Source organism: Puntigrus tetrazona, chromosome 16 (genome assembly GCF_018831695.1).
Source record: "Puntigrus tetrazona isolate hp1 chromosome 16, ASM1883169v1, whole genome shotgun sequence".
In the NCBI taxonomy this organism is placed as follows: domain Eukaryota; kingdom Metazoa; phylum Chordata; class Actinopteri; order Cypriniformes; family Cyprinidae; genus Puntigrus; species Puntigrus tetrazona.
This window is the reverse complement of record NC_056714.1, coordinates 8,744,799-8,767,831: the sequence shown is the minus strand read 5'-3', so window position 1 is coordinate 8,767,831 and position 23,033 is coordinate 8,744,799. Positions and strand designations below refer to the sequence as shown.

General features: G+C 36.9%; 2 protein-coding genes across 10 annotated transcripts in view; both read left to right on the top strand.

The window, feature by feature from the left end:
- The first annotated feature begins 622 nt into the window (after positions 1-622).
- On the top strand, positions 623-8,705 carry casp2 (caspase 2, apoptosis-related cysteine peptidase). Of its 4 annotated transcripts, XM_043261827.1 has the most exons (12): positions 623-946; positions 1,116-1,139; positions 1,627-1,788; positions 2,139-2,288; positions 2,930-3,005; positions 3,560-3,651; positions 3,769-3,948; positions 4,028-4,156; positions 4,864-4,954; positions 5,395-5,589; positions 5,688-5,797; positions 6,228-8,705. In XM_043261827.1, exons 2-12 carry the CDS (start codon positions 1,131-1,133, stop codon positions 6,360-6,362), a joined length of 1,329 nt encoding a protein of 442 aa, XP_043117762.1. In that variant the 5' UTR covers positions 623-946; positions 1,116-1,130; the 3' UTR covers positions 6,363-8,705. The 4 variants fall into 4 exon arrangements, with proteins under 4 accessions (XP_043117762.1, XP_043117764.1, XP_043117763.1 ...); XM_043261829.1 differs by lacking the exon at positions 1,116-1,139; XM_043261828.1 differs by having other exon boundaries at positions 623-1,139; positions 5,395-5,583.
- Positions 8,706-8,932: 227 nt separating this feature from the next.
- Positions 8,933-23,033, top strand: part of clcn1b (chloride channel, voltage-sensitive 1b) — a 27,203-nt gene continuing 13,102 nt past the window's right edge. For 2 of the 6 annotated variants that reach the window (XM_043260962.1, XM_043260963.1), the window contains exons 1-7: positions 10,367-10,522; positions 10,599-10,662; positions 18,544-18,763; positions 18,855-18,986; positions 20,625-20,753; positions 21,206-21,339; positions 22,925-23,002. In XM_043260962.1, coding sequence (XP_043116897.1) covers positions 10,612-10,662; positions 18,544-18,763; positions 18,855-18,986; positions 20,625-20,753; positions 21,206-21,339; positions 22,925-23,002 — 744 coding nt within the window. In that variant the 5' untranslated portion in view covers positions 10,367-10,522; positions 10,599-10,611. Of the gene's footprint in view, positions 9,039-10,366; positions 10,533-10,598; positions 10,663-10,899; positions 10,964-18,543; positions 18,764-18,854; positions 18,987-20,624; positions 20,754-21,205; positions 21,340-22,924; positions 23,003-23,033 lie in introns of those variants that run through there. The other 4 variants (XM_043260966.1, XM_043260964.1, XM_043260967.1 and 1 more) reach the window with 4 other exon arrangements.

Below are 23,033 nucleotides of genomic sequence, written 5' to 3'. Positions count from 1 at the left end.
GGTAGTAAGGGAATTATAATTTTCATTATTAATAGTAATGGATATGCTTTTATGATTTTTGCCCAAAAAAGAAGATAATTGCATCTTGATAAAGAAAATACATATATTTACTTCGGCAGAAACCATGAGATATAGATGAGAAACCCATACATACAACACCCTTAGCTGCATTAATGAAATAAATAAGGGCTGTAAACAAGTAATACATATTTGTTAAGCATTAATAACATGTGAGTTAAAAATGGCTCACTAAAAATGTTGCAGTGAATGGAATACAGCATTATATTGTATGTACATGCACTATTTATTTATTGGCAATATATTAATACAAATATTAGAAGAAAATGTACTATTTCAGTTAATGCGATATATGTAAATAGAAAAAAGACTGATGCGCCATGATATAGAAACTACATCCAAGCTGTTACCAATTACCAGGGTTGATAAGCGAGTCTGTGAAATATATAAAATTGAAATAAACTGTGAACAAAAATGAGACTTGTGTTGATATATACTGGCCATTTTAAATAATGAGACACCCGCCTCTTTTGTGCACGACGGGGCTGGGATAGGCTGTTTCACACGTCAATCATCTCCATGCATCTCCTATTGGCTGGCCAGCTACAACATCCCCCGCGGAAGTTTGTACAGAGAATAGGGGTGCTGTCAGTTATTTTCAAAAATACGTTTTTCGCCACTAATTCCGTCGCTTCGCGTGTTGCCTCGAGGACGAAGTCGAAAGACAAATAGAAAATGACTTTTAAAGGTTGAATTTTGCATCGAGAACAACAAAGCTTTCGTGGAGTGCTAGCACCTGACAGCTAATAGTATTGTTGTAAATGTAATTTATTTTTTTTAATCGCTCGTCAACTTCATAAACAGCCTAGGAAAGAACCACAAAACGATTTGAGCTGCAGTTTAGCAGCTGACCAGCTTTTACTATAAGGTTAGTGTCAGCAGTGTTATATATTGACATTAGCGGGTTTTTTTGTTGCTTTTATTAGCATGCTAAGCTAGTTTGCTGCACGAGCTGGCTTTCACCATTCTGGATTTACATCAAATCAGCATCACTTTTCATACAGCGTCATAATTGTGTTATTTACTGTCATCTTCAGACGGCAAGAACTGTAATGCAAGAGGTAAAGTAAACCTTGTAACCTTTATAAATTGTCGACACGAGCAGAACACAGTGTGGAGGCATGCAGATCACCTCACCTGTGCGTGTGAATATGACCATGAGGAATGGTTTTACATCAAAACAAACTGAAAGCTCAATGTCATCCCAAATTAAATCTGAATAAATTATTGCTGTGACATTGACAGTGGCGTGGCAATGTTAAAATAGTACAAGGATGTTTTAATTTAAAATCAGAAAGAAGTCAACAGGACAAATGCGTAATAAACATAATATACAAATACGCCTATAATTTAATATTATGCAATAAAAATAAAATAATTCGTTTCCAGTTTCATTTATATTTTTTCTAAATGATTTTGTTGTTATAAACATTTTAGATGTGTATTAGTGTTTTGTGGTGAATATATTTATATTTTTAGAATAACTTTTATTTGAACACCTATGTTAATTTTTACCTATGTGTAATCTTTTCATATCTTTCCTTTTAGAGGTTCATCATGCGGGGAGATTGTGGCATGAAAGCATGGGAGAGACTAGCACTCAGGAACAACTCTGTCACAATTCTACAGGACTTAGTGGTGGATGATCTGCTGGTCCAGTGTCTGCAACAAGATGCAATCCTCACAGAAAACATGGCTGAAACCATTATGGTGCGTGTAAAGTATTAGTATTTGTTTTTGTTGTAGTTACATTAAATATATATGCATGGTATCTATGGGAAATATGTTTTAATATGTGTATATGTAGAAAATGTTGCTTAAACAAAAATTTGAAATAAAATGCTATAATGAAATTTTAGATCTCTCTCTCTGTGTGTGTGTGTGTGTGTATATATATATATATATATATATATATATATATATATATATATATATAAATGTGTGCGTGTATATGTAAATTGATTTATTGATTTAACAGCCATAATAGTTTAATATGCTTGTAAAGACTAAAAATAAAAATGTGATTATTTTTAACCATGGTAAAATTCGAATTTTTTCAGGCTATACCAACATCCCAAGGCAAGAGTCGTCAGCTGTTGTTTCTTTTGCCTAAACGTGGCCCTCGAGCCTTCAGCAGCTTCTGTGCTGCTCTTAAGGTGACAGAGCAACAGCATCTCCGCCGACTGCTCATGGACTTCACTGAGAAAGACGTGAGTTGGTGCATTCACTTCAGAATCACACCCACTTAGACTGACTTGACAGGTTTTTATAAAAACATTATGGTTAAACAGATCAATGGGGTACTGGAAAAGTGTTTTTCTGTAGTGACAGCACATCTGATGAGAACAAGGGAGACAGGTGTAATGTATTCATAGGGACACAATTATATGTACTTGATGGTGTTTTGCACTTAATGGAAGAAGAATTAATTTTTTTTATGTCGTACATTTTCTATTGGTTTCTAAACACACTATATAATCAACTATATTAGCTATTTTCTTGTCCATAATACATTTTCTCAAGACAGGAAGAGTTGTGGAATCAATCTTATGTATAGAAATCACGCCACTGACAGAAGTCAGAGCTGGGTCAGTGGAATAAAAGAGAAGGAGAGAGAGTAGGACAAAAGGGGAAGTTACAATGCAGCGATGTCAATATTATGCACCGGTTTACCACACCCAAACTGCACTGATTCTTTCAGAAAAACCAAATACAAACTCCTTGTCTCTTTAATAGTGCGTAATGTACTGTAATGTACTGCAACTGTCCGCAAGGTGTTTTTCTTATCCATGTAGTGTATGTAGTCCATGTAGAAAAGTGATTTTCTGTGTTGTTTTTTTTATCATGACAGAAAAGCTTTTCAGAGCCATCGCTGTCCCTTCCAACTCAGGAATGTGTTATACCTGCGAAAAGAGCCCGGACTCATGGTGAGCCCTTTTATTTGTGTTTGTACAGAAAGCCCAAATTATACTTCAGTTTTGAAATGTATACTTATTTAATGAAGATAAACCAGACTTTGAGCATGTTATGTGCAAAATATGAGATTTTAACTTTGTCTTGCACGCCTCACCTTACCTCTCACCTATCAAAGAAGATGGTCATATAAATGACTTGATTAGTTTGATGGAGTTTTGCTGTTTTAAATTCTTTTTTTTTTTCCTCTGTGTGGTGATCATGTAATACACATTGCCTTATATATGCGATTTCCAGCTATCCTGAAACTCTAAAATCATTGTTATTGGTTTATTTAAGTGTATTTGTATCAGGCAGTGTTTACAATATTAGAATGTTTTATTTAATGTTGAATTGTGTTTCATCCTTTTCATATTTAGTTAAATGTTTACAATAACTACTACATTTAGTGTTTGTAGCCAATCAAAAATCACAGTAACTACTTCACTGTTATAGAAGAACATAAAAGCAATTTATGTTAGATGACTCAGTTTTTTGTTAGCTAAACGGGGTTGTTTTTGTGTTTTAGAGTCCATGGAGATGTGTTTGGATGCCGACTCTCCCGTGACAACAGCTGTTATTCCATGCACGCCGGAATTTTACCAGTCCCGTAGACCACAGGTACAAGGACATAAACCCCATTCCTTTGCACGCTCACACACAACCCATTTTATTTGCATATATTTTACGCTATTTTAGCACAGTGTGTAACCTCTACGCAAATGTCCTTCATTTTAGGCTTACCCGATGCGCTCCTGCCCGCGAGGACTGGCCCTGGTACTGAGTAACGTGAGGTTTGACTCAGCTAACACGGATTTAGACGTCCGGAGGGGAGGAGAGGTGGATGAGGAGACGCTGAGGAGACTTTTCATGGAACTGGATTTCACAGTCAGCCTGCACAAAGACCTCACGGCTGAGGTGAGCTAGACACGCTGACAGAGTCGGGACTGCACTGCGGAGCAAAGTCATTTATTAAGTGTTTGATATGTTTTTTCAGGCAATGCGCAGGTGCCTAGAGCAGTTTGCCCAGCGACAGGAGCATGCAGAGTATGACTGCACTGTTGTGTGTTTACTGTCCCATGGAGTTGAGGGATCTATCTACGGCACTGATGGACAGCTCCTGGAGGTGCACCTTATTTTAATACTTAATTCTTAGCGATGCACCGAAATCTTGGCAACCAAAAACTTGTGAAAGGCCAAAATCGTTTGATGTTTAATTAGTGTTTAATAACCTATTGTCTTCATTCCTTAATGTATGTTCAAATAAATCTGTAATGTGACAAAGTGCAGTAGAAACTTCATTCTGTAATTAAATAGTTGACAGAAACTATATGCAACTTGTTTATTTTTATTAAAAAAAGGTTTTTTTCTTATACAGGTTACATGTACTTATTATTGTAATACCAATTAATTATGCATAATTACATCTCTAACTAAGTAACTCTAAACCAGAACCTAACCTAACCATATAGTAAGTAGTAATTAATAGTTAGTTAATATTACTCAGTACTTGTATAAGTACACTCTAACAGTGACACTTTAGAATAAAGTATAACCAATTATTGCAGTTTTCAGCTTTTTATGTAAAAATGCAGTAATGCAGTAAGCTGTTTTAAGTTTAGTTTTTTAAAAATCTATTTATGTTTGGGTTTTCGGCCTACTGTGTTCAGAATTTCCGGTCCTGACACAATTTTTTTTATTTTGGTGCATCACTCAAAATTTTTTGTTATATGTACAATACAGATGTGATTTTTATTAGTATCTGAGTTCTATATGAAGTAAATTATTGCCCTTATATACAGTGTTTCAAACATCTCTCTCTCTGTCTCTCAGCTGGACTGGGTGTTTGAGGTTTTTGATAATGCCCGCTGCCCTCTTCTCCAGAATAAGCCAAAGATGTTCTTCATTCAGGCTTGTCGAGGAGGTGAGATACTGGTGATTAACCAGTCATTGATAATATATTTTAGGTTACTAATCAAAAATATGGACACACTTGACTTGATTAAAATTAATGTTTTTGTTAATTGAAATAAAGCTGAAAAAAATACTATAAAGTATAAATATTAGGTTAAAATATTAAATAAAAAATTGTCATAATAAATTATTATTATTTTGGTTAATAGACACGGTTTTCGCTTCTTAATACGAGGTAAAGATGCACCATTATGTGCCTAAAATGCCCAAATCCACTCCCTGAAGCATATTGTATGGAAGTGTCATGGTTTTAATTAATTGAGAAAAGGTTATAAAAAAAAACGTACTTTTATTGTATTTAAATTGTCAGTGAAATCTAAAATAACCACAGAAGCTAGCATGGTGTTTAATGTAATGTAATATATAAACAAACATTTGTTTCTGTTTCAGAGGAGATGGACAACGGCGTGGACCAGTTGGACGGTCAGGAACGGACTCAATCTCCAGGCTGTGAACAGAGGGACGCTGGCAGAGAAGGGGAGAGAGACGACAAAGAGAGGGAGGAGAAAGACCGAGAGAGACTGAGACTCAAACTGCCCCAGAGATCTGACATGATCTGCGGCTTTGCCACCCTCAAAGGTTTCAGTGTGTACACATTGTTGTATCTTGAGTTCCTTACCATTCATAGTTTCATAAGTCACAGACTCTGCAGATTGCTGATGTTTCGTGTTTCTGTGTTTCAGGCACTGCTGCAATGAGAAACACCAAGAAAGGGTCCTGGTTCATTCAGGAGCTGAACAGTGTCATCCGACAGAGAGCCAACGACGCACACCTGGCAGATATTCTTGTGCAGGTAAAAAAAAAAAAGTCTTTTTTTTTTGTATGCAGTGACATATTGTATGGCCTTTATCTATACAATGTTAACTGATATCCAAACAAAATCAGATTTTTTACAACTTGCAGAGTCTGACATATAATTGTATTCATTAAAAATGACATTGAACAGTTAATTAACCATTGAGAGAAAACTTAAAAGTTAGTTTTTATGTGTGTAATAAAGGAAACCTATGTTTTCGTGACCTGAAGAGGGATGAATTATATTTAAAGACCTTTACTTGCTAAGAAGTATGAATTATCGTTTAGATGAACAGACATGTAGAAGATTACAGGAAACAGTGTTTTTATGTTGATAATTTAGTAATAAAATTATTCGAAAAATAACTTGTAAAAAGTAGGCTTAATATGATTAAAATGTGTTTTGCTCTCTCTGTTGTTCTCTGTAGGTGAACGGTCGAATTAAGAGCAGAGAGGGATACGCACCTGGTTCAGCCCATCATCGCTGTAAAGAGATGTCAGAGTTCACCAGTTCCCTCTGTAAAGACCTCTACCTCTTCCCCAAGTACTACCCCAGCAACTAGACACATGCACGCACAAACACTCCCCAGACACGAAGCACACGCAGAACACACTGCCATCAGAGCCGAAGCAGTAGCGGCAGCTCAGCACACGTGTGTACATCCATCACCAGACACACAGACTCATGCAAATCTACTTATACTCATTCCATGTGTCATCTGTTTCACATTCCTCAGCACAATGACAGCTTCACCAGGATGCGTGTGTGCTTTAACTATAAAGGATTTGCCAAGATAGATCAGTTTTTAGGTCGGAGGCTTTTTTTTCTTTTCTTTTTTAGATGCACTTGCAAAAATGTATTGTTCCTTTCTTTTTTATTATTACTTTTTTTGCCTTGCCTTTTTGAACCAATGAAATTTCTACGGTTGAAGAAATGTGTAAAAAAAAAAAACCTGTTAATGTTTTCGTGATTTATAGGGGGAGACTGGGGTTAAAAATAATCCCAAATGAAATATATTTTTTTATTCTAATATTTTTTTTTTTATTCAGTAGCTGTATAAAATGCCACATAATGACCCTTTTTTAACCAAAGCCAACATTTTATCATTTTTTTGTTTCATCAAATTTATTGTTGTTTGTTTTACTTTGCACAGTTTTTTTTCTCAGTAATTCATGTTCTGTACGTTTTGTAATTGTGGAGCCTTTTTATAGCCAACCTATAAACTTGTTGGTACGTTCAGAGCAGCTGTCACACATGCAGGGCTGTATGCATAGACATTGATAGAAACATTGTGCCAGTACTATAGTAAACACCTTCATACCATTTCACTTATCGGAAATCGGAGCAGAGCCAATTTGCTCGCTCTTTATCAGTGCAGCTTTACGTGCATTGTATCAACATCAGTACAATTTTAAATGAATGTTTTCTGTTAGTACTGTGGCATGACATCTGTTAATTATCTTTAGTAATCCTGTATGCATCATGGCAGCTTTACTGAACTTTAACAGGGCTTCCTGACTCAAAGTAAACAGTTAAACTACTCCATTTTGGTTGGCATGTAATATTTAGAACATTACTAAGATGCATATCAGTACTTTTTTTACAGATATTTGTGCTATTCTAAAACTTCCAAATTCCAGTTGCATTCCAAATGGTGTTTCCAATGTGGAGTATTGTCAAAATGAAGTGTATATATCATAATATTTCATATTCATGCATGTACATATGCATATTTCCTTTACCTCTTGCACATCACTTTTCACTTTAAACATTACGTGTGCCAACAAATGCACATTATGGAGACTGAAAGTATGCTGTCTTAATGAAAAGCCTGCAGGGGGCGCTAGAGAGCTTTTGTATTTCAATAGCTCACCTTCCAGGATTTAGACACAGTCTCTCTGTTCTGCACACACAACATTATTCCCCCTGGGACCGTAGGGTGTAAATTTGAGTGTGCTGTTTTCCATCTGTGCATGTGTCTTCCTGATTCAGTAGGCATGATATTTAGGTTAAAGGTCATACCTATGACCTTTTGACACTGCCGTGGAATCCATTTCACATTTGTCACCTTTACCATAGGTTATCACTCAACATCATTTGTTAAATTTTATTTTTAACTGTTTTTAGAAGCTAAAATATTTGACGTAGATGTACACTGTTCATGCTGATACTATTTTCAAGCAACTGTTCGTTTGTTGAGTTTTATTTTGGTATTTTAACCAATAAGCTTGTTTGAACTGGGTGAATAATATGGGCATAGGTTCATTTTATGCAAACATTAAAATCTAATAGTGAGGGGTTGGTGCAGATAATTAATTTCTAAAAGATTAATTGCATAATAGGAAAAAGTGCCATTAAAGTATTACTTAAAAACAAATTAACAAATTTTGAACGAAGTTCAAAACTCAAGTAAGAAATAAACGTATATATTAAGACATGTGTTCATTTCAGACCCAAAGCTGTGTTTGTAATTTCTTTAATCCCACAGTCATTCCATTGAGAGAACGCCAGCACATTTACAGTATGTTCTCTAAAACCAGCCTAAACGTTCATTTAAACAACTCCTCTAGCTGTATTCATAGATAATCAGTCTATTTCTCAGGCTGTGTGTTTAGCACCTGGTTTTGAATGCGTGACATTCAGCGCTTCAGGTTCGAGTTGTAGTAACAAATGTTTAAAAGTTCGAAGGTATTAAAACCCGAAATGAACATAGATGCATATTATAAAATCCAGTCCCTGCCGGACGAGTGCCTAGCCAACTTGATATTAAATGGTTTATTCACTGCCTTTTTCATCCGTACTAATCAACTATGAAGGGTGCTTAAAGAAACTTTAGGGAAACTGTCATTTTTGTATTTTTGTAATGCAAAAGCTGCCGTCTAATAAAGAAACGCCGTTCCAAAGACCTTTGACTTGCGTTGTGGATTTCTTCCTATAGTTGTGTGTGTCCGAGTATGAGTGTATTGTCTGGCTGCTTGTAATTGAGTGCCACAGCCATGTTGGATGTTATTCTCCGTATTGAGTTGTTTAGTATTAGATGTCTGTCACTCCCTCTCCCTCTCTGTTTTTCAGAGTTGTCCTCGGCTTCCGTGGTGATGCATTTTTATCCGCGTGCTCGGGTTTCTCTGTCCTGCCGCGGCTGCAGGAACGGCCGTCATTGTACCGATCCCGTAACACCTACCCATCTGACCTGTTAGCGTGACTCCAGCACTGAAGCCTTCGCCGCAAGGCCCAGATGGTATGTATATAAGTGCGTGGAGGATTACAGTAATCGCTTTATTTATTTTTAAGCTTTATTTAGTCGTCCACCGAGGTATATCCTGACCAATCGATTGGCAGGCCCAGTTGTGATATAAAAAGCAACAACCTGCACAATGCGTTTCAAAAGTCACCAAGAATCACGTATGAGGTTTTGCTGCGCTTTTAGCTCGTCGCATCAGCGGATGCTTCACCCGGACATCTCTCTCTCTCGAGTAAACATTTTGGACCTGTATTATCTGTTTAACACAAAACACAAGTACGCTCATTTGGGCTCATCTGTTTCAGTTACTCTCTCCGCCAGCTCTCTGTTTGAGTCTTTGTCTTTTATTCATTACACTTTCAGCTTAAAGCTTTTTTTTTTTTTTACTGTTTATCTTGCCCTCTTCGGAAAACTGATCCTCATTTATTTACTGTAATAAACAGTACTCGTTTTAGGATTTTAAATCATACATTTCATGTTGACTAAAGAATTTGTATGTAAAAGGAATGGTCACCTAACAAGAATTTATCACGGTAAACATAACTATAACAAACTAGACTATGCCTGATATCTGTTTATATGTCCTATACTTAGTTCTGAAATAAATAAAAAAAAATACTTAGTTTGTAACCAGGTTGTTTTGGTCACCATTGACTTCCATGGTAGGAAAAAAATACTATGGAAGTCAATGGTGATCCTGGTTAAAAAACTTTAACTTATTGTTTAAGGTTTTAATTTTAAGAAAGCTAAAAGTAAATTGAATTAAATTTAACTTAACACTGCTAAGTTCATTTATTAAAAATACTATCTATTTATTGCAAATCATTTTAAAAGTACAAAAAAATGTATTATTATAAAAAGCCAGAATATTACAAGTTTCCCAGAATATTTCCACAATTTCACATAAAATTACATTTATTTAAGGTAAACCTTTTCCAAAGTTTGCATGGTCATGGAATATGTAAGTTTAAACAAAACAAAAAAGTTCTAAAACAGTAATTTCAGGCGTTGGAAATGTTTAAAAAAATCAATAAAACATGGAAATATCTTACAAATCTTTTAATTTTAAAGTATCTATAAAATAATTTTAAATCCTTATACCATACTCTAGGATAGGAATAATTTTGGTAACTTGTAGCTCAAAATAATTAAGAACCCTGATCTTGTGTTACCATCTTGCTAATATACCAAATATATTGTATTGGACAGAAGCTATGGATACCATGGCAATGTTCTGAAAGGGTTGTGAATATCTGCATGTTTGGAATGCGTTCTCTACGCCTCCAGAAGTGTTGTTGGTGCAGTGCATTACAGGTAGGCCGACTCTTTGCCAGTTTGTGGATGGTGTGTTCCAGTGTATCTAATTGAAGAATCACGCGTCTCAGCATTTTTCTCACAAGTGCGGGTACTGTAACATAAGAGTGCGGCAGCGCGTGTATCTCGCGCTTTGAGCGGGGTGGTGTGTGTAACTGAATAAACGGGTAAGAGTCGGTGAGTGTATGTGTTTCGTATGCTGTAACACAGGAGTGAGACTGTGTGTGTTTATTTTTGGCTCAGTGCGAGCGTGTCGATGGCTGCCGATGCGTCGCAAAGGAAAGCTCTGAGATACCAGCAAACCCTGGTCAGTCACTGTCTTTCTGTGCCTCTTTTTCTCTCCCGCTGTTTTGTTGTCTTACGCCGAGGCGTTTCCCTGTCTTGCTTTTTGCTGGGTGGCTTGCTGAGGTTTTGTCGTGGTCAGTCTGGTCTGTTCTAACCTAGAAACGCTTGTCTGCCCAAAATATGAGTCTTTAAATAATGGGTCTCAAAGTCTTTCACTTCACTAGCCTCGGCTTTAATTGATTTTCCATTCTATTCTTAGTGGTGGCGACACACATGGAGCTCACTGGGCTGTTCTAGCACACTCATGCACAACTCATGAATAGGTATGAGAATTGTCGTAACCTGTGTCAACACCCTGCTGATTAAAGACGATCCGTCTCGTAAACTTGCATTAGAGTCAATACGATGGATTCGTGCTTCCTTATCAGATGCTTCTCGGGAGAGAACCGTGTTTGCATGCTTTCCACCTCCTTGCTTTCTTTAATGCTTGACAGTCGTTTAGCGATTACTTCAGGCTGCTTCCCGCTGCGGCGTTTTCTGTCCGAAATCCGTTTGCTGTGGAGTGGAAAAGGTCTCCTGTTTCCGAAGGTTCATGCCCTTGAGGATTATTTGCAATGTCGCAGACTTGCTGAACTAAGCGGATGTGTGGACCAAACCTCGTGCATATTCGTGCTAACCTACGCACTCCCATCTCCGCTGCTATACGCTAGCAGAAACCTGAGCATGCAGGTTAAATATACGCTTGGCCCTGCTGCTCTCGATGGCTGCTATACGGCCGAGAGGGACGTATGGTCAGCTGGTCAGGTGCATTGAGCTGTTCGTTCGAGTTTGGTTCTGTTGGACAGCTTGTGAGGAAGGCCCGATGATTGCATTAAAGCGAAAGGAAGTGGATTGAACGGAAAAGGTCAGATGTCAAAAGAAAGCGGCAGAGAATAGTCGTAAATTTGGTGCGTGAGAAAGCGAGACGAGGGGGCGAAAGAGCGTCAATTCTTTAGCTGTCAGCTTTGCACTGTCACAAGTCGTTAAGTTCCCACACACGGGCTCCCCTCAACCTTCCATTTCTCCACCTGTCTTCCTCTCTCCTCTCGCGAGCGAGCTCCCACATCGATTTTCCTCTCCTGCCGCACAGTATGGGAAGATCGCCAGGGCCGGGGGCTTTTTTTAACCTCTGTAAATTTTACGCATAAACGCATTACTGCCCCTGCCGTCCCCTTTCTGTCCGTCTCGCGCACGCAGGAGATTCCTGTAGGGAAAATGATCCAGTCAAGAGAAAAACTCGATCGGTTTATAGCCTTGTTCGTAGGCTTTATGTGAATTAACAGTTGATGGAACAAAAATCGTTAGGAATGAGCAAACTGAAAGATCATACAGGTGCACAATTGCTATCAAAAAAACTAGATCGAGATCTTGAACGTGAACCGGAATGTGGTGATTTTAATCTAAAACAAAAAAAAAAAAAAAAAAAACATGCGGAAACAGGACGGTGTGCTGCGCGAACATGGGCAGGCCAGAGCGAAACGTGAGCATTTCGAATATTGGATAATAATTAAATTGTTGCGTATTGATTTTTCTTTTCCGCGACTGTGTTAACAGACTAGAGCAGCCACGCTGCCTGCGAAATACGCGCCTATCAGGAACGGTGCACCCAGACCGCAATAATAGCGACCCCGCGACAGAATCGCCTCTCCACGTCCGCCACACGGGCAAGGTGTCCCAGCTGTAAAACGGCATGTGTTAGGCACGCACACTCCCGGCTTGTAAAAAAAAGGTACAGCGCATCTGGTTTCTACGTCAGAACACCGGCTCCTGCGTCAGCGGAACCATACGAACAAACAAACGTATAACAATACATTTATTAATCTGTGTACAAGTTAGTTAAAAAAAGACAACCGTTCAGTGCTAATGTAAATGTACATTAATGTAAATAACAACTAAAATATTTAAATTGGCAAAAAAAAAAAAATTGGCAGCTGGGTGACAAGTTATTTCAAGTTGAAACAACTTGTTTTTTACAGTGTAACTACACGGTTAAGATTAGATTGAGTTATAGTATAGCATTACTGTGTGCACTGTATGCAAACTTGTACTAATAATGCACTTACCCAAGAAAGTGCTGGTAATATGAGGTAAGGGGCAGGTTAGGTTCAGTGTTAGTATCTAGTTGTTATCTTGTTATGACTACAATAAGTACATAGTATGTACATGTGGAACAGGACTGTAAGATAAAGAGATACTTTATTACAAATCATTTAACCCGATTTCCGCATGTTCGAATACTTGTTCTTCTTGATTTTCATATCACATACCACATCAGAAAGTCATTTATTTTCAGTAAAAAATTAAGTATTCAAAAAAGTCGATATAAGGTCTCTGTGTACCGAATTACATTTTTAATCGTTTTAATAAAAACGATCATTTATACTCAGTACGCTTTTATGGTGTACTGTTTTTATATTGTATTACCATAATAAGGTTCAGATATCTGCCACTATTTGCACTAGGTAGCCTAAACCGATAGGTAGCCTAAGAAATATTATTATATTGAATGTTATTTGTTTACCATCATGGCAGTCCCAACCTGTATGGCTTTTTTCTGTGGAGCACAAAAGATATTGGACAACATTGATTTTCATTGTGTAGACAAAAATAACTTACGTTCTGGGGAAGAAAGTTGTAGCGGTCCGGAGCAAATGAGGGTGAGTAATCATGATATCATTTTTATGTTTGATCATTTTAAAACTGCTGAGTGGTGTCTGTGAGTGTCAGGTTTAGAGTTGAATGATGGAAATTATAATTTGCTTGGTGTGAAACAAAAGAAGTCGATGGAAAGTTTCCACCATAATGGAAAAACTAATGATGGTGCCTGGTCTTAGATGACCCACGTATTCGTTTACAGCAGTGTTTGCTCGTACTAATGTTAAACAGCACCTCGTGTTGTTTTTAATGGTCACACTTAAGTGATTTCACTTCCAGGTCAGGCAGCTGCTGATGACCTCTTCTTTTGCACAGAGGCCTCTGGGAGTCTGACCGCTGATTGACAGCAATGAACAGACAGAGAGTGGAGGAAGTGCGCTGGAGATAAAAGGGTTGTTGCGTTTGAACTTTCACTTCATTACTGGGCAGAAATGCAAATAATTATGTTTTGAGGATGAATTAGCATATTCCTGGGGTCTTCTGAACTGCAGACTGCTGACTGTTGAAATATACAAATTCAAACAAGTTTGTTTACCAGCTATTTTTGCTTAAGGTTGTGTCCTGTTTTTCTTGGTTAACACTTTGTATGTCATATAACTATTGGTGAGTAGAAAACGCTTAACTGATCAGTATTTTATGTACATTCAAATATGGCATCCTGTATTAAAATAAGATTTTTTCTTTATTAAAATGTACATAATCTAATTAGTACAAATCTAATGTACAAAAACTAATTATTTTGATGTTTTCTATGTGCATTTAAAGCGGTTATAATTAAATGCGCAGAAATGTTTTCTCATTTAATATTCTTCAGATTCAATGCAATTAACCCTAACTGGTAAGCTGGCAACCTGAACATTTCAACCTGAAAAATCAGTAGTTATTTCATCCTCAAAACAAGCACTTGAAATCTAAACCTAGTTCTTTGTAAAAACGTGGCTTGACAAAAAAACTTATCTAACTCCTGAAAGTTGTATAAGTCTTTAATTGTCCAATAAAATCAGAGCTTTCCAGTTTGTGAAAGTGCCGTACACTCTCAGAAAAAAAGGTACAAAAGCTGGGGCAGTACACTTTTGTATATTTTAGGAACTGAACAGATACTAACTTTTAACACACCAACATGGACCCGTTAGGTACAAATGCATACCTTTTAAATAGATACTCCCCCAATTAAGCTTTTGTACCTTTTTTCTGAGAGTGCGTAACCCAGGCAAGCATTTGGATGAGATTATTTAAGGTTTATTAATACATTCTTTAATAGTAATAATTCATTTTATTTTAAGAATTATGCCACTTTTAATGAATGGACAGCTCAGAGATGAACTCGGTGATGTCACTTTATGTTACAAAGCTGACATCAGTCAACACAATTAATGTGGGTTTAACTGAATTCAACTTAAGCGCGGATGACAAGAAATGAAATGACGCAGAAAACGTGTTCACAGATACCTGCAGTGGACTTCAGCTGACTGCCAGACAGGATTAGGAAGCCACAATCCTGTGAATTAACAGCTGCTGACAGCCCACTGTCAACCGCAGTCTGTAAATGAAGTGCACTGCATTGTGGGTAATGTGGTTTGCGTAGATGTTAACCTACAGGACACCTCCTATAAGGCAGATACAGTTACTAATATAATCTGAATATTTGGTGAAGGTTAAAAGGAGAAGGAGAGGAGGAACATAGGTACATAGCAGACGAAAAGATAGAGAGACAAAGACTGAAAAGAGAAAGAGGACGATGATAAGGGAACCCATCAACACTTTTGAGACCGTTTTGAATTTTGACCAGATTCTGGTGAGATTAAACATAATATTTGTATTATTTTCTAGACGTAAACAATTTGGTAAATACTGTACAGGATTGCATTGATGAATGTTGAAAATGTTGGCTGAAGGTCAGTCAATATTCTAGCGTTGTCTGGAAATGGAATTATTGCATTATTATTAGAAACGTTCTCTTAGTATGTTCGTATATAAATTTACTGCTTAAAAAAAAGTGACACTTTAGAAAACGTGAGTTTAGTTGCTCATGGTCGACCACTAATAAAAAATATGAACGTCAACGTTGCATAATTTATTACATATGATTTCATATTAACTATTTATATGCATTACGTGATAATGTTAATGGTTTTATTAATAAGAACGATATGATCGGTACATCTCCTGATCAGTCTGTCAGTAAATGGGTCAGATTATATTTACACACATACCATTATATTTCTGTTTTTAATTAACTCTCAAAGTCACTATGTCCTTCAGTGCTTATGTCTGTTAGCAACTTTCACTCACTCGGTTCTTCCTCTCTCTCGTTTTTGAGCCTTTTTTCTCTCAGAATAACGTGTTGGATAGCGTGTTTTTGGTCTTGTTTTTGATTTTCCAATTTGTTGCTTGATTTCAGTAGTTCAGAGAAGGCTAGTCTGGTCTTTCAGGACTGAGCTGCGGGGTCAGGCCCTGTGAGTTTAGGCCACGCTTGTAAAGTTAAGGCTGCACTGTGGAAATCGGTTAAGCGAGGAAAACAGCCGTTTGAGGCAGAAAGAGAAATAGAGAATATGTTGTCATAAAGTAAATGTTTTTCTGTTACAGAACAGTCTCTCTCACGCTGTCAAACTGAATCAGTGTACCGACTTAGAAAAATGAAGAGGCAATGATAGAAACAACCTTGGGTCTTCTCTCTATCTGATGCAAACTCTGCTATCTTATCATGCTAACGTGATGGATGTGAAAAGAATTAATTAACTAAAAGTCTTATTCTCTCAGTCCTTTTTACTCTCAGGGTTTTTGTTAAAAGTGTATTTGTTGTGTGTGTGTGTGTGTGTGCTTGCCAAAATTCAAGTGTAGCGTATAAATGCTATATAGCTGGATGTCTCATAGTATGAGTACAGTATGTTTAAGACTGCAGCTACGCATGAGGTGGGTAATATACATTAATAATCAATATTTTATGTTCTTTTTAGATTAACATTTCACATGAGTACAGACAATATATTTGTAAGATAACAGTAGGTTTTTTTATGTTTTCAAAGAAGTATCTTCTGCTCACAAAGCCTGCATTTATTTTATCCAAAGTAGAGCAAGAACAGTGAAATTTTAAAATGTTTTTACAATTTAAAATAACTGTTTTCTATTTTAATATGTTTCAATACGTAATTTGTTCCTGTGATTTCAAAGCTGAAGTTTTACTATAATTACTCACACAATCATTCGAGAATTATTCTAAAATTCAGATTTTCTGCTCTAAAACATTTATTATTATTATTATTATTATTATTGTTGTTGTTGTTGTTATGTTGCAACAGTCCAGTAGATTTCTTTTATTTTCTTTGATGAATAGGTATAGACATTTCTGAAATAGAAATATATGTAATATTAGAAATCTGTATCATCGCTTTTGATCAATTTAAATAATCCTTACTAAATATAAATTATTAATTGTATAACCCCACCTCCAGTGCAAAAATAAACGAACTAAAAGTTTTTAAATGATACAGTGAACATTTTAATACAGTGTAAAATTACAAAAGCATTTTTTCAGATAATTGCTGATCTTTATATTCACCAAAGAATCGTGAAAAAATCTATTCAGCTGTTTTAAATATTTATAATAATATTAACAATAACAATAATGTTTTTCTTGAGCAGCAATTCAGCATATACAAATGATTTCTGAAGAATCGTGACTCTGAAGACTGGATTAATGCTGAAAATGTAGCTTTTGTCACAGGAGTAAATTACACTTTAATATACATTCAAATAGAAGTTATTTTAAATAGTACAAATATTTAACAGTATTGCTTCTTGCTGTTTTTTGGATCAAATAGATACAGGTCTAGTGAACAGCAAAGAATTGTTTTAAAACCATAAAAAAATCTAACTACTCAAAAACTATTGCCAGGTAGTTTATACATATGCGTAAAAAAATATTTAACAGATCATTATTTAATGTACTTACCTTTTTTCATACCCTTAGTAAGTAATCCTTAGTTAGGATTATGAAATGCCATTAAAATCGAAGACTGTCTACTATATAATAACTGTTCATGAATAAATTAAAAATGATGGAGTTCTCTACTGAAATCTGGTCTTTTAAAAAAAACTGCAAGGCATAGGCTGTTAATGTGCTTTGTTTGGAAGAGTAAAAAAGATAAAATAAATGCCCCCAAATGTTTGATGTCCATTTTTAACTATATTTCAATTGTTATCTTCCCTCTTTTTTTCCAAAATGTATTTATTTATAATTGATTGTTTCAAACACTCTCATGCTGAGTTGTATATATTGATCATTTCTTGTTTTTGAGTGGGCATGAGGGGGCTGAATCTGATCCCTCCGGTCCCGCACCATGTGGGGTCTGTGCGGCTCGGGTATGTATGTATGTAGGCGTGTGTATTGGGTGTAATGGAAGGAAGGTGAAGAATGTCTTCGTGGCTCACTTCCTCCTTTACTGGCCAATATCCAGAGCGTGTGGTCTATGCTGATGGACAGCCCATTATTTTTGCATTTTTTGTGTACTCATGTAATTCACCAAGAAATCAAAATGGATGATTCTTATTTTTTTTGGCCTCCATTTAGCTTGCAGCACCCACTTCTGATCGATCCCCGCGATCTAAGCGAATCCCGATGGACTAATTCAAGTACCCGCCTTATGTTGTTTCGCCATCCAACTCGCTCGGATATAAATCACAATAGAAAAGATAACACGGTTGCAATTTCCAATTTACGGCGACCTTAATCTGTTACTTTTGGGGTTTTGGGCATTTTTAAGTTGGTGCAATATAGTTAAGAACTTTGAGTGATATGTTTTTGAGGCTGAATCATGTGCATGTGTGTGTACTGTACGTATGATTGAGAGTATCTTGGGGAGAGCTTTTTCCATTCTGCCCTGTTAGACAGCATGACTATTTCTGTCTGACATATATAAATGACTGTACTCACCACCACACACACTTACATTGATTCCCTTCACGTTCCTACTTCCACAAGTACTCGCATGCTCACAATCACACTGAACCACTGGGCACTCTGAGAGTTGTGAAATCAAAGGATTTCCAATATTAAATGCAGTTATAAGAGTGACTTTTCCCCCATATTTGCAGATCTTCCGTTTGTTGATTTACTTAGATTTTCGTCACATCGATCATTCTTCACCCTTCAGTGATCAGTGCGGGTGTTATGTGGTCATTTCTTTTCCTGGTTGAAACTCTCTTTCAGCTGTATGGGGAATATCGGGAGCAGCTGGGTAATATCGCCAGACGGGAGGCCACGCGTCTGTTGACTGAAAAGCAATGGAAGAGGCATGCCGGCAATTCCAAGGCAACCAGGAGAGGCCACGGCCGAGCATATCATGCAAGTCTGGATGCGGGGCCCATGACACCAGGTTTAAGCCCCTCCTCCTCTGTGAAGAAGCCGCGCCCCTATTCCAAATGCCAGGGTGAGTGGCTAATGAAAACCCATTGTGTTTACCTAGAAATCAAGTGCACTGGTTTAAAGTGAATAGCCGTTAGAATGTGTTTGCATTGCAGACTGCCTGGCCCGGATCCAGAGGTATATTGTGACAAAGTTGGGCGAAGACTGGATCTTCCTGGTTCTTTTAGGTCTCACTATGGCCCTGGTTAGCTGGAGCATGGACTATGCCAGTGCAAAGAGCCTACAAGGTAAATTTGCCTATTTGGTGACACTTGTATTTATTAAAGCAAAAAGCTATGGGATGCTCTGTTAAACTGTGAAATAGTTAATGTTCAGAAATTATTCTTCTATTAAGACAACAATTTATATCAGGGCCCCTTTAGTTAGTGTTATTTAACACATTGACTAACGTTAAACTAACAATGAGCAGTATGTTTGTTATTGTTTGTTAATTCATGGTCCATTAAAGAATATTAGCAGATACAACTTTTGATTTTAATATGTGTAAGATGTGTAAATATTTTAATTAAAGCACTAATGTCTAGTACTAATGAACTAATGTCAGCAAGTTGACCCTTTTAAGTATTACCGGCAATTATATTATTAAAAAAATATTTTTGTATTCATTCAAGAATCCTGATAAAATATAGTATGGTTTTGCGTAAAAGTTCAGCTTTTGCCACAGGAATAAATTCTATTTTTTAAATCAAATTACAAATCATTATGAAATTTTACTTTATAATTTTTTACTGCCTTTTTATCAAATAAATGCAGCCTGGGTAAGACTTCTTTAAAAAAAAATAAACAAACAAAAAAAATGTTACCAACCCCAAACGTTTGAAAGTAATAATATTGTATATTCTCTGATATGTAAACTGATAATAATAGTTGGCTTGTTTGGACGACATCTGCAGGATAAACTCAGTAGCTGCTTCTAATATTATATATAAATATATATATATATATATATATATATATATATATATATATATATATATATATATATATATATATATATATATGTATAATATATATGTATAATATATATGTATAATATATAGCAAAGGTGGAAATGCTAAACAGAAGTTTCAAACAAATAAAAATGAGTGATAATATCTGTTAATGAGACACATTAGATACCACTGAATCTAAAACATGTTCTCTACATATGTCAGCATATATCAGTCATATAATTATATTATTTAAAGACATAGTTCACCCGTAGTTCTTCTGCTGAACACAAGTAGATATTTTGAAGAATGTGGGTTACCGCTTTTAACAGTTGTTTTTTTATACACTTAAATGCAAAAAACAAGTCCCCCAGTTGTGGCATGGTGGCCCAAATAAAAGATCATCACTGGCCAGCTTGCTTTAAGCGTCTCTGATTTAGTGAGAATGCCAATTCTGAGAAAATCTATCTCAGACATCACCTCAGAGAGCCAATTACTGATACTGGGAACAGAGACAGAGCTATCTCAGAAGGACGATTCTCTTGGCAATTGTCATGCCAAAATCTAATAATAAAGGTATTGTTAATGCATTCATAGTAACTTATACTGTAATACACATAATTGTGGTGGGCTCTGAATAATCAGGAATAGTATGAATAATCAGAACAGGTTATACAAGTCAGACTTCATAATAATTGTTACAGTATGCAGTATATGCATTAAAAACCGTCAGAAGAAAATATCAAAAATTGTATTTTTAAGGATACATCACTTCGTCTCCAAGGAAGTACTCTCAAAGGTACACATTTGTGCCTTAATTAAACCTAAATAGTGCACATTTTTTATGGTAAGTATAATTCAACACCCGATTTGATTTGTTGCATCATGGCGAATAAAAATGTCCTGCAGTGAAACCTTTCTGCTTTTCTCTGTCAGCTTATAAGTGGATGTACGGAGAGCTGAAGGGGAATGTGGCTCTGCAGTATCTGGCATGGGTCTCATATCCCATCATCCTCGTCGTGTTTGCATCCCTCTTCTGTCATCTGGTCTCTCCACAAGCTATAGGTTTGTGTATCTCATCGTCCTCTCTGCTTTTATTACCCTGCATTATTCTGTTTGTCCTCTATTCTTTACCCTTGCATTACCATTTCTATTCTGGTTCTCTGCTCACAATGTCACAAATCATTTTTGTGTCCCTCTGTTCTTTCATCTGTTCTTAGCCGTTATGCTTTATAGTCAGTCTTTGTCTCGTTTTGTCCTCAATCCACCTCAACCCCGCACACAGCACTTCAAATCTTCCTGCCCTCTTTTCAAGATGTGATCATCACTGTCTCGTTTTCTCTTTATTTTTTTTTCATGTGCTCCACATTAGACTGGAGGATACCCGCCAATCTTTTTTCATCTTTTATAATCAGTGTGACAAGATCTACGCTCTGTGTGAAATTGTGTTTGTGTTTCTGGATTAATTCCATGCGCATCGTTCGCTCTCTCTTGAAAATCTTTTGTGTGTCCCTCAGGCTCGGGGATCCCTGAACTCAAGACCATTCTCAGAGGTGTGGTGTTAAAGGAGTATCTGACGCTCAAGGCATTTGTGGCTAAAGTCATTGGTCTTACGGCTGGGCTGGGCAGTGGTATGCCCATCGGGAAAGAGGTGGACCTCTGCTACTTTTTTATATCTTTATTGACTCATTTCACATTTGATGCCTGCTACGGGTCTCAAAAAAGTTGGTGCGGGGGCAAAAAAGGGCTAAAAAAGCAAGGAATTTTGGGAACTGACAACTAATTAGGTGAACTGACAATAGGTCTGTAACATGATTAGCTGTAAAAGGGATGTCTTGGAGAGGCAAAGTCTGTCAAAAGTTAGGATGGAGTGCGTCCTGATTTAGCTGAGTTCTATGTCTTCCTAGCTGAACATATTTTGTGGAACCTGGAACAACATTTTAATCAAATATTTAGTCTTGACCAAATCTCTACACCCAAACCTAACCTTAGCCATTTGTAATGCCTTAAAATGCGATTTAATAATAGATGACTGACATTGATGTACAAGCACCAAATGCTAATTGTAAGCATAAACTTCACCAAAACTATAAACTGGTTCTTCAAATCTGATTGGCTAATCACAATGTTGTTGAAGGGTCAACAAAGATGTTGATCTAGAAGCACGTCAAACTCAGCAAAATCTGTTTCTGCAAAGATGGTTTGCAGAGGCTCTCCAATCTGTGAAAGAGTGTGTGATCCTCAACATCAGATTGCTAAGGCATTGCAAATCCCATCATCTACAGTGCATAACATCATCAACTGGAGAAAGGTCTGTGTGTAAAGGACAAGGCCGAAGACCTTTGGGCCATCAAACGACACTGCATTCCGTCATTGACATTACTAAATGGGCACAGGAATACTTCCAGAAACCACTGTCAGTAAACACAATCCGCCGTGCCGTCTGAAAAAAAATAACGGAAAATAGAAAAATAACGAACACTTGTGTCCTCAAGGATAAAGAGGAGGTAGACCTTCTGGGATCTTATCTCTGATGGTATGAGGGTGCATAAGTGCATGTGGTATGGGTAGCTTACATGTTTTAGAAGGCACTATGAATGGTGAAAGGTATATAAAGGTTTTAAAGCAGCATATGCTTTCCTACAGACGTCTGTTTTAGGGAAGGCCTTGTGTATTTCAGCAGGACAATGCAAATCCATGTATCTCAGCTGTTAACAACAGTCTGGCTTCGTAGTAGAAGAGTCCATTGTAGAATTGGCTGCCTGCAGTCCAGAGTCCTTCACCCATAGAGAACATTCAGTGTATTATTAAATGAAAAATACATCAAAGACCACAACAAACTCTTCAGCAGCTGAAAACCTACATCGGGCCAAAATTGTAACACCAAAACTCCAGAAACTCAAAACCTTGAGGCCCAGATGTCTTCAAACTGTTCTGAAAAGAAAACGAGAGGCTACACCATAGTAAACATGCCCCCAATCCCAACTATTTTAAGACCTGTAAGCAGAAGGCATCTACCTACCTACCTACAAAACTGTCTGTGCATCCATTTATCCCCATTCTCTTGTTCTCATTCTTCTGTTCATTCATTAGTTTAATTATCTTGCTAACCGGTTGCATCACTAATTGCAGCTCGTTGTTGGAATCAGAGAAATGAATTTTGTTACATAAACTCTCCTCATAGATTGTTCATCTGCTGCGGTTTTATTGATTCATTACCTCCATTAAATCCTCAGGGTCCTTTTGTGCATATTGCCAGTATATGTGCGGCAGTGCTGAGCAGGGTCATGTCCATCTTCACCGGTGTGTATGAGGTAAAAACCAGCCCCTCTGAGCTTCTTCGCC